Source organism: Apus apus, chromosome 1 (assembly GCF_020740795.1).
Source record: "Apus apus isolate bApuApu2 chromosome 1, bApuApu2.pri.cur, whole genome shotgun sequence".
Lineage (NCBI taxonomy): Eukaryota > Metazoa > Chordata > Aves > Apodiformes > Apodidae > Apus > Apus apus.
The window spans coordinates 106046973-106059058 of NC_067282.1; the positions used below are offsets into that span (position 1 = coordinate 106046973).

Sequence of the window (12086 nt, forward strand, 5' to 3'; positions counted from 1 at the left end):
AGGTGAAGAAAAGTGAGAAAGACATTTTGGGCTAATTATGTGACTAGCCATTTGAATGTGAAACAGTTGATTTATGACTGTAGTTAACTCTGAAATTGTACAAGTTTGATACAGTAAACCAAATGACAATTTGGCTCATTTTTATTTTTTTAGAATCATTATTATCTTCAGTCTTTTTGAAACTTTTGGCTTTAGTGAATACTTACTGCTTTGAACTCCTGCAAAAGTACAGTGTTCATTTTGTGAAAGTTTCTTGTGGAAGGATTGTGTTTTTACCAGTGTAAATAAATAAACCTTGCAACAAAGTCTTTTCTAAATGTCTTACAAGCCAATTCAAAGCATAGCAATGAATTTGTGATGTCAGAGAAGGAGCTGATGCTGAGAACCACTTACCTTGTATAGGAGCTATCAAACTTCTCTTAGGAGGGAACAGTGACGTGAAGATAACTCCCTCCATAGCAATATTCACCAACATTTGTTCTTTGAGAAATATTAATCTCTCACCTCTGAGAAAGAAGGTCACTTTCTGGAATAATTTGTGTTTTAAACAAAAGTCCAGTATTTTTGCAGTTTGTTAGCTAAGTTTCTCTCTAGTATAAACCTTAGCTTCTAGTGATTGTTAAACCTGGAAATATGAATAGCAGGCTGTACTAAAATAAATTAATACAAGTGCAGAAATCTGATCCATGAATTTGCATTAGACCTTTTTCCATGCTTTATCTTATATACTCTGTTTCATATTTTCTTGTATCATTGCTGGTTCGTTTTGATTCCCAAAATACGATATAATGGCCAAAAAAACCTTTGCATTATTATAAAACTGCTTTTTAGCAGGGCCAAGGCTTAAGAGTTTATGAATTAAGAAATTTGACAGTATGCTTGTTAACTGCAGGGTTTTTTGCACAGCCTGTATTTCACAATCAGTCAATAAGCATAAATCATATGTCCTGAAAGGAAAGGCAGTTCATTGTCCTCATGGCTTTTGGTGCTAGCACGATAACTTTTGATAATCTCAGGATATCTGTGAGGTATACAAACTCAATTGTGTTTACAGCTTTTAGTTTCACCTAGTGTTCTGCAAAACTCTTCTGGAAATTAGTACTTGTTGCATATTAGCATAATTCCATAACTATCTAATTGCCTTGAAAACTTCTCTTGTAACTTTGTTTAGGTAGCAAGGGTGGCTTCAAGTTGCTCCTTGGAGTGAGAGTTTCATTCAGTATTTAATATCTCCTGGTGTAATGTACCATGTAGCTATTAAAAGCTTGTATATCAGGTACTTTTTTTTTTTTTTTTTCCAAAGCAGTGGAATAAATAAGGTCTCTTATTGTCAAATACTAGTCCCACCTTAAAGGACTAAAATGTAATCATCACCAAGGCCATAGAATAATATGTGATTTGTTTTGAAAGTGTTAGATCTTTGTAGAGCCATACTTACAACTCTTTTTCTGCCTGGCAACTTGATGTCTAAGTGCCTGATGGTTTTTTTAGTCTGTGTAAAGACTAAACTGTTTATGTTGTTCCCATGAGCTTTTTTTTCTTTAAAGATCTTGTTTCACAGACGGAAGAGGAAGAACAATAACTAGGTAACACTAGTCTATTTAGATATTGATGGCTTACAAGGGTGACAAACTGTAATGAAAGGGAGAAAAGCAAAGTAAATGACACACAAAGCAACACAAAACACATGCCTAAGAGGGAATAGTGATTAATTATGATTCTTTTAATTTTAGTAACACCCTGTATCATTAACATGCTTGCCCACAGATGAGACCTTAGTATGCTTGACTCCTGTTTCTAGGCAGTGTCATTGTTGTGCCAAAAAATGGATTTCTTCCATCAAAGTTTCTCTTACCTCAGAATTGCATATAGCTTTTTTTTTGTGATGCAAACACACCACATTGTATCACAATGTCCTACTGTATAGAATCTGTGGAAACAGTTTCAAACATAGCTTAGTCTTGAGCAATAATCAGGTCTAGCTAATGGAAAAAAAAAACCCACAACAAAACAAGAGAAGGAATGTCTTCATTGCTTTACACTCCCATTTCATTATTGTGAGATAGTAGTGTTCTCATCATTCTGGCTTTAATGAATTGCATTCCGCTTCAGTACTCCAAGCTGTTCTAGGCCCATCAAATGGCCCATCTGTGTAACTTTTCTATGGCTAAATAGACAGAGATACCAAACCAAGAATTGTCAGCTGAGCTTGTATAACTTTACCATAATTTAAGAGACGAATTGGTCAACAATGATAGTTTGTCAGCTTTAATTTTAGTTGTATTTTGCTGTATACGTCTGTATTGTGCTTCACATTGCCTTTCTGCCATCCAGGAGCTTTATGAATCTGATTATGATCTTTCATACAAGTGAACGAGTGTTCATTATAAAACAGTTTGCCAAACAATGAAGTTCTGCTTTTAGTCACGTAGCCAGTCATTCAGAGCAGTGACAGCAGTGTGTTGAGCTCAATTTTAAATATTGACTGCTTTCCTTTGCTTTAACTTAGTACGTCTGTATGAACTGACAAAATGACTTTAAATTCTATTGTACGTGTCTTGCCTACTCTGTGAACCAATACAGTCCCAAAGCTGTGGAATGTATCACCCCATAAATAAAAAGCTTCTGTAACAAATTATTATTGTGATTTCTGAGGTGGGAGACTTGTTCTTAGCTACACATTATGCTAAAAATTATTGTAGTTGAACTGTTGCAGGGAAAAGGAAATTTTTTTTTTTTTTTTTCAATACGTCATGTCTTAACAGAGTCACTGAAGATGGTTGTGAGGAAGTATTGCTCTTGATGCTGTTGTAGTTTCTCTGACTTCTGAGATTTTAAGATTGTCCAGCTAGCAAGTCTTTATGAAGGTGTCACAGTGCCATAAAAATATTTGCCTTCCTTTGCTGCTGGAACAGACTGCTCAGAGGGGTTGTGGAGTCTTCTTCTCTGGAGACTTTCAAGACTCGTCTGGATGTGTTCCTGTGTGATCTGCCCTATGTGTTCCTGCTGCAGCAGGAGGGTTGGACTCAATAATCAAAGGTCTCTTCCAATCCTTATGATTCCATGATTCTAAGAGAAATTCAAAGTCTTAGCTGGATTGATGTGAATGTTCTGACATTTGTGGGATGAGTTGGTTAATTGCTTTTGTTTATTCAGATGTTTAAATAAAAGGAAACTTGGTGTACAAAATTGTTCTTTTTATTAGTCCCATATCAGTATAGTGTGCTGAATTTAAACCATTTATAGTCAGTTTAATCTGCTGCTGCAGGCACCTTTGAATTTAAACCAACAGTGGTTCCAGAGGCTGCTCAAGGATTAGTGGTGAGATTATGTGATTGCTTCTACAGCCAGGTCACATGCCAGGCATGTTTACAAGGTTATAATAGGGTGCAGATGCCTTTTAAACAGTAGGTATGTGTAGGATGGGATGTTAAAACCCAGGCTTTTGCTTAGTTAATCCTTTGTGCAAAGGAACTCGTTTGAATCATCTTCGAATTTAATGTCTATACAAGCTCATTTTCAAAAATGTTGCTACCTAACAGCTTTTCTGCTGTATGTTTGCAGTCATTTTAGGAAGCACCACAGTAATTATACATAGAGTTTTGAAATACAGAAGTGGAATTGAGATGTGAACATGTAATGTAGACTTTGGCCAAAATCATACTTATTTGTTAATACACAGTGTTAGGTAAAAACCAAAATATATTAATACCTTGTCTAACTAAGTGCTTTCTAAATCTTTCAGCTGAGCTAATTCCTTTCTGGTCTTCTCATGTTTATTGTTGACATGCAGTCTTTGTAGGGTATTCTAGCCTTTGGAAGCATGTAACCAATGCATCAATGGAAATGTAGAATGTATAATCCTATCAATGGTAAAAGAGTTGGTTGCCTATAATCAGGTGGGCCATCGTAGTTGTCAGAAGGAATTTTTTAGAGAACTGTATTACATGGACTGTGGGAAAGTGAGGTGGAGTCTGAAGTACAGTTTCATTTCTGACCTCTTGCTGGTGGTATGCCTTCTGAGCTCAGCTGACAGTCAGCTTTCTTGTAGTACCACAGCCATGTTCTCTGTTGCTGACAGCACTTGGCAAAATCTCCATCGTGCTTTAGTACTGTTTATACAATAACAACTTTGTTGTTTTTTTTTCTAAGTCTGCTTCAGGTGAAGGTGCATTTTTGTTATGGCTTTAACTGATCAGTTGGCTTACCTGTGCTGGAAAGAGTGAGGTGTTGTTCCTGGTCCTGTATCTCTTTTCCCTTTTTACCTTTTTATCTCCTTTTCCACAGTGGTATAATATTTGGTAGGCTGTGCATTGTGCAGGGTAAGCTTATTCAACTGACAAAAAGCTATTTCATTTTTTTTAATTGGTTTAGCAGGTTGAGTGCCTGGTAAAAGAGAACACTGTAGTTCAATACCTGGATGACTTTTTTGGTGGGATTATTTTCATACTGTAAGACATCTTAAATTCAGAAATCTGGAAGTATGTAGTTATGAAACATGAATATCCTAATATATGTTATCAATAAGCAACGTTTTTTTTTCAATTATATATTAAAAAGTTGTGATCTTTATAAATCTACTTGTTAACTTTTTAAGCACTCCCTGTGCTCTTGAGTTTGCTGTATACTTTAGTAATATTAGTTTGTACAGCAAGTCTAATAATGCTAGGGTTTTTGTGCTTCAAGCAGAATGGTCAGTGTTCTTCTAAAAGGCTCTTCAGACTAAAGTGGATTTTTTTTCAAAAAGATGTAGTATCTTATTCTTGAGGCCATCTTCAGCAAAATAGGTAGGAAAAATGCAATGACAAAACTGAAAAAAATTTCAAGAACTGTAGCTAATGTTATTAAACTGAGAGAAGCATCTCATGGATTGAAACTCCCTCAAGAAGGAATATGATTCATATTCATTCACAACTTCTTTCCATTGAACAAATAAATTTAGAACAGAAGATTTAAATATCACTTGGATTCAGAACTCATGCTGTGCAGCCAGTTAGTCTGGCATGGCTTTGAAAAAAAAAAAAACAACCACGGTGTGTTTTAGTAAAGCAAATATAAATTAGTGTTAAACTTTTATTATTGTTCTTCCATTTAAGTGACATCTTTTTCTTTTGGACATGGTCTTGTTTTCATTTTCCCTGCCATTTTCAGTAAAAGTAAAATGCTGTACTGGTCTAGATTAAGGCAATAAAATTTTAGAATTTTGTATATTTTTCTGCTTCCTCAGTTCCTATCCTAAATCTTCACAGTTCTCCCTCCATCACTACCAGAGAGGTAAGGAAAATTCCTGTTTAGGCGCTGTATTCAGATGTTACTGCTTTTCTGTTTGACTCAGAACAGGAATTAAGTTCTGAGGAATACAGATAATCGGTGTTACACAAGTTTTACACCTAAATGCCAGTAGGAAATATAAACAGGAATGAATTGTTAGTATCAGCAAATGCTATTTAAACAGATAATCATTAGGAATTACTGTCAAGAGTTTGATTGCATAACTGTTTATTGGATTTGCTGCTTCACATTTACTACAAATGAGTTTAAATGTCTCTAAAGTCAGTCACTTTTGCTTGGTAGAGATGTTATAGATGTTAGTTTTTCTTTCAACTAATGGATTTCTGTTAAAATTAATTTTGTTCTTTCTGTTCAGAAGATTCTATAATTAAGAAGTTGATATTGTTTTGTCCCTCTAAATTTCAAGGTATCTTCAGTTCCTTTAGTGTTTAGACAGAATAGAGCATCCGGCTTTGCTAGTTTTCCCCAAATCCTTTTCTACCTCTTGGCTAAAAACCTGTCAGTCCAGTACAAGTATTTGAAGGATTTGCCCTATCAGTGCTTAATTAAAAAAATACCTACCTCATTTATAAATCTGAAGGTCAAAATTTGTCTTCAACACTTTGATTGAACAGAAATAAATAAGGAGGAAAAAAAAATAAATTACAACTATTGGTTTGCATTCATGTGAATGACATTTTAGAAAATCCGCTTTTCATATGTAGGTGTCAGCATGCATTGTATTAGAACTCAGGACAATGAAATATAATAATTGCATTTGTGTAGTATTCAAAGGAAAAATTAAGATTCTTTACTGTACTTAAATCTGTGTTTTCTTATCCTTACAATCTAAAGATTTAAATAATCTTGTAAGATGAAAGAATTTATGTAAAAGATATGGAAGCAGGATGCCTTTGAGGTGCTGCTTTTATAAACTGATTTGTTTACAATTGTCTTGTCTTAATGTTTTTTTCCTCTTATCCTTCAAGACCTGACTGTTATTATAAAACTCTTTAACAATTCAAATTGATGAGGCCTGAGATACTGTCTTCCAGATAACGTGTTTTCTGGAAATTAACTCAGGAATTATTTTAACTGCTGCACACATAGTAATTGCATGAATGCACACCAATACATTATGTATAAACTTCCAGATAGTATTTATTAACCTATTTTTTCTTTTCAATTAGATCTCTTTACTGATGATTCATGCATCTTCATTTTAGGTGGTTTAGTGCTTTAAAAATAACAGTAGTGAAACGGATTTCCTTCTGGATGTACTTGAACACTTCTTTGGAGACTATAGTAATTCTGCTTTTTTTTTCAGGCTTTCAGAAAAGAGGCATTAGTTGATTGATGGAGTTGTTGACTGTTTTCTTAACTTGCAAGACAAACAAATGGTTAAAGGAAAGAACATTAAATTTAAGATACTGTTTTCCTGTACATGGAATTTGGACAGTAAAAGGTGTGAAAAACTGGTTAGTGTACTTGTTTAGGACTCAAGTCATGCTTTGCATAATCCGGGAGACTCACTAATGGCTCTCGAGGTCATCTCTGTGTGTTAGCACAGCTGGACCAATTCTGCAACAATACCCTTTGGTTTTGCTATTAGAGCTGCTGTGTATGTAGCAATGTTAGTTTATTCTGTCCTCATTACATACTTTTCAACTAGAGTGTATGTTTTGAAAGTTACAGATGAAATACAACTTTCAGGCTTGCTTTTGTTGTGACTTTGGCTTGTTTTTTGATGTGTTCTGCTCTATGACCTTTCAGTAATTACAAGACTGGTAGTGTATGTAGTGCCACCTCAGTATGTCCCTTAGCCTGTGCATGCTATGAAGGAAAGGTGATTTGAAGGATTGCTTTCCTAGTCTCTGGTTGCTCAGCAGGAGCTCTTGTTGTCTAAGCACCTTAGCTGTGTAGTCTGCTCTGTAAACTCTTGGCTCTCTGAATACCTTGCTTCTGCACTTGCCTGGTGCTGTGGAGCAACATGGGAAGCAAATACCATATTCCAGCCAGTTTTTGCCTGCTTAAAGTGGAAAATGTCCATTGTAGGCAGGTCAAGCAAAATAGGCAGTAAACAATGCTGGACGATAGGTATGACAAAATACCGGGCTCCTAGATATACCGGTAATGAATTTTCTGGTCTTGACTGAAAAATAACAGATTTTCCCAGTAGTGCAGCCATGGACTCCATGAAGTTCTGAATGATTTTGTGTTCATGCTTCTCAAGACAATTATTTTGGGTTACTTATAGACCTTTCAAGACTTGTCTGTGTAAATATAAAGGCAAGAATCTTCAACTCTTCAAAATGAGAATGGAAATTTCTTTTATCCGTTATTTGTGTTTAGATGAGAACTCTGATAAAGTTCATAGTTGGCCAGTAGCTGCCGAGTACTTTTGAGCGTTACACCTGTACTTACCACACATACTCAGGAAAAGAAATTATTTATTATGATTGTTTAAAGGCATTGTAGAAAAACTTTGTGTGTATTTGATGATGGATCTCCAATCTGCTCCTTCATGTTGCATTTGAATTTGCATTTGAAGAGAGAAATGATGCAAAGGCTTTTGCTCATGCAAATGAAATTCTTAAAATTATTATCTTCTATTTCAGAGGTACTGTCGTTGTTATTCCACTGAGGTTTTAACTGCAATTTATTCTGGTAGAGTATTCCTCCATTACTGAACTTCAGCTCCTGCCTCCTGGGAAAAGGAGAGTTGTCTTGAAACATGCAGAGCTTGATTGCTGACATGTTTTCTTTAAGAATTTTTGTGGTAGTCTGCCTTTCAGAGTCTTATGTTTGTTTGTCATTTAGGAAAATAAGTTTTATAAAAGATCCCCTACTGTTACCGTGGATATGAAGTTTCAGCTGACTCTTGTAGTCAGTGAAAACTAATTTCCTTTTAAAATGTAAAGGGTCTGCGGCATCTCTGCATGGACAAAACTGCATTTTGATGGTATGGCATAAGTTTATTGTACTTCTTAAATCACAGCAGGGTAGTTCACCTATCTCACTGTTCTTGAAAGTTGTCTCGTTTATCTTGAGAAAGAGTGTAATGTGACAGATACTGGATACTAGAATGTATCAGATATGACAGAGAGCAGCCCTTCCTGTAAGCATATGAATTATTTAATAAATGCTAATGTCAGTTAAGAGCTGTCCACATCCAAAGTAGCCAGATGGTGAAGTGGACTTGTTTTTGTTGTGGTGGTTGTTGTTTACCCGTTTTTAGATGAAGTTTGTTGTGGAGTTTATTGTGCCTAAAGGTGTGCATGTGTGTCTGCTGTTCTGTTGTACTTCTCTAGACAGCTGTAAGAAATTGAGCTAACAAGTGAAAGCTGACTGGAGTACCTACATTATGTGTCACCCAGAATTGGTTGAGATAAGAACAATTTGAATTTGGAACTTTTGAGTAGCTAGTATAGTTGTTACTTGAACACCAACTTCACTGGTATCTGAATTTTAGTTCCATTTTTTAACATATCACTACATTCTCTGCAGTTAAGAATTCAGGTAAGTAGTAATGTTGGAAAGGCATTTGAAACCTAGTAAGAGTAGATGTGTTACAGGAGCTGTGTCATGCACAGCCTTCATGCAGTCTTTGTGAATCTTTGCTTAGACTTCGGCTACCTTTTGATTGCTGCTGTGATCATGAGTCACAAGTGAGATAATCATTTGTTGATTCAGACTGTATTTGCCTTCTAGTAGTCCTTGGGCATTGAAGTTCAGATAGAACCTTTTTGCTGTTAAATTCACTAAACCTGAAATTAATAGAGGTTTTGGGGTTTTTTTTTGGTCACTAATCATGTTAATATGAATACAATAGGTGTTTTACAAAAGTCTTAAGTAGATTTAAGCCATCTCTTAAATAGAAATAAAAGGACTCTCTAAATTGTGTTTAACTCTTATGTTTTACAAGAATTGCTTATAACTTCTTGGATTTGTAGTGATTTTAAGAGGAAAGAGTTTAAGCCCTATTACTAGAGGAGTATTTTTTTATAATTGTGCTACTTAGTTTTCCAGCCTGTTATTTCTAGCATGTTGTAAATCACTAATACATGCATTCTTTGTGATAACTTCAGAGTTTTCTACAAACTCTTTAGAATTTCACCAGAAGTAAATATATAGTGCTTCATTTTTATGCAGATCAGATTAATCAGTTATGCCTACATGGTACCACAATGGGACAGTGTAAAGACTTGAATTAGCACATTCCAGTAAAATGTCATGTAGACATACCTGTGACACATTGTTTTAATACTAAGAATTTGAGACAAGATTATTTCCACCCTTGTGTTCAAGCCATTGTCTCTCTTGATATCTAGATCTAAAAATGAAGAATGATAATTCTATATATATGCAGCTGGCGAAGGAAGAAAAGCTGTTGTGAGGGCTTAAAGACAATTGTGTTTTCTTTGTTACAGAAAATGCCAGAAGCCTCAGAAGACCATAATCATTGGAAGGCCTGTTGACTTCCATTTTTTGGTAATCTGGAACATCATCAATCTGGCATGGCGCAGAGCAGTCAACAACTCGATGTGCAGGTGCTCCATGATCTCCGACAACGTTTCCCTGAGATACCTGAAGGAGTGGTATCTCAGTGCATGCTTCAGGTATGGTAAAGAGTTTTTAAGAATCTGTGTATTTAATTTTGGTAATATGAAAATTATTTTTAGTAGTATACATGGAGCATAATTTTCATTCTTCTGGTTTTTATTTTGACGGGATGGAAGACTCCACTACTTGCATTTTTGTCCTGTCTTTCATTTACAAAGATTTTTATAATTCTTTACTTGTGTTTGTGGGGGGTTTTCTGCTGTCTGTTTTTCCTTGTCTACATGACCTTTGACTACACAAACAAGGAATAAGGAAAGTGGTTAGTGGGATTATTATTGATGATGGCTACATAAAAATCATGTATATACTGGAGGAGATATTAACAGACAAGGACTTATTCTTCCAGGATGAGAAACTGGCTTTAGCTGAGAATCTAAAAGTTTTCTGTCTTCATGGCAACTTTGTGCCACAGCTGTCCAAAGGCTTCTTTTTTACTCTGTTTCCCAAGTCAGGTGGCAGTTTCTGATCCCCCCCACTTTCCATTTCTTCCTTCCACCTTAATCACAAATTGGAAGTGATAACAAGTAATTGCACATAATCATTTTTCGAAGTCGTGATCATCTGGGAGTACCTTCCATTAATGGGAAGGTTCAGGAGGAAAATAGAAACATGTAATACCTGTTTTGGCCTTTTGTGACTGTGGCTAAGGTGGAATCTAACGTGATAAGCTGCTGTGTGTGAAAGTAGCAAAGCTGTATTTGCATCTTGCCTGTACTCTGGCAAAAAAGTAGCTTTATTTACAGCTGTGGCTGTAATTTTTGAATTGTCTTCTGAACCATACAAATTAACTGCCACTGTCTGATAGTAGCAGTTAACTTTTTTGAGATTGTCTTGGCACTGTGCTGATGGTTATTACAAGGTCTGATTCCCACATCTTCTGGTTCTAAATCTTTCTGTGATACATCTGGATGTTCTGATTGACCCCTGGGATCTAGAAGGGGCACTTGGCATGAAGGGGAAGTAGTCAGGGAAAAGTATACATAGAGTGAGAGCTGAACATAATTAAGTGCTGGACTCTTCTGTCACGTTCAGTAGCAAGTCTTCATCTGAGAAGATGCTGAATATGTGTGTTCGTTCAATAGTGAAATAATTTGAAATTTTGGGACAGTCATCTTCACTTTAATATCAAGACTGACTAGGTATCAGTCCTTTAGAAAATAAATGTAACTGTGACTTTTCAAGCAACTGAGTAGGCTGCTGAAAATTATGTTGCAAGGCCACATGACTGTTAATATGTATACAAACTTTATATAGTGATAGTGTTTTAAATAGAAGTGAAGCCATTATCAATGTTTATTCCTTAGAATGGTAGTCTTAGCACACTGAGGAAGGTGGAGGTGTTTGTGTGTATATGTAAGTATGCACATACTTGTTCTGGCAGTAGGTGCTGTATGTCACAGAAGGTATCAATCTTGAATCACATGTGACTAAGAGTGCTGAGGGCTAGATGAGGGTGGAAGCAAGGACAGGTAGCCTAGGAGGAATACAGAGAAGTTGTCTGAGTTGCCAGGGGTCAGGTTAGGAAAGCTAAGGCCCAGATAGGACTAAATCTGGCCACAGATATCAAGGGTAACAGTAAAAACTTCTGCAGCTATGTCAGTAATAAAAGGAAGACTAGGGAAGATGTGGGCCCTCTCCAGAAGAAAACAGGAGACCTGATCATGTGGGTTATGGAGAAAGCTGAGGTACTCAACAACTTTTTTGCCTCAGTCTTCCTCAGCAAGGGCTGTAGACACAACACCCAAGTTGCAGAAGGCAAAGGCAGGAGATGGAGTATCTGCCCGGTGTAGGAGACAAGGAGGAGGTTCAGACTGCCTAAATAACCTGAAGGTGCACAAGTCCGTGAGACCTAATGACATCCGTCAGCAGGTCCTGAGGGAACTAGTGGAGGAAGTTGCAAAGTCACTTTACATCATATTTCAAAAGTCATGGCAATCCATTGACATTCCCACTGTCTGGAAAAAGGGAAACAGAACCCCTGTTTTCAAAAAGGGAAAAAAAGAACTGGGGAACTACAGACAAGTCAGTTTCACCTCTGTGCCTGGCAAGATCATGGAGTAGATCCTCCTGAAGGCTCTGCTAAGGCACATGGAAAATAAGAAGGTGGTTGGTGGCAATCAGCATTGTTTCACCAAGATCAAGTCATAGAATCATGAAATAGTTGAAAGAAACCTTAAAGATCATGTAGTACC

At 36.2% G+C, this 12086-nt stretch overlaps 1 protein-coding gene across 4 annotated transcripts in view; it reads left to right on the forward strand.

The window, feature by feature from the left end:
- The window catches only part of TAB3 (TGF-beta activated kinase 1 (MAP3K7) binding protein 3), a 47948-nt gene that overhangs the window by 16449 nt on the left and 19413 nt on the right, over window positions 1–12086 (forward strand). For all 4 annotated transcript variants that reach the window (XR_007890271.1, XM_051627045.1, XM_051627035.1 and 1 more), the window contains exon 2: window positions 9702–9890. Coding sequence is in view for 3 of the 4 variants with exons in the window: in XM_051627045.1 (XP_051483005.1) it covers window positions 9789–9890 (102 nt within the window). In the remaining variant the exon portion in view is untranslated. The remainder of the gene's footprint in view (window positions 1–9701; window positions 9891–12086) is intronic.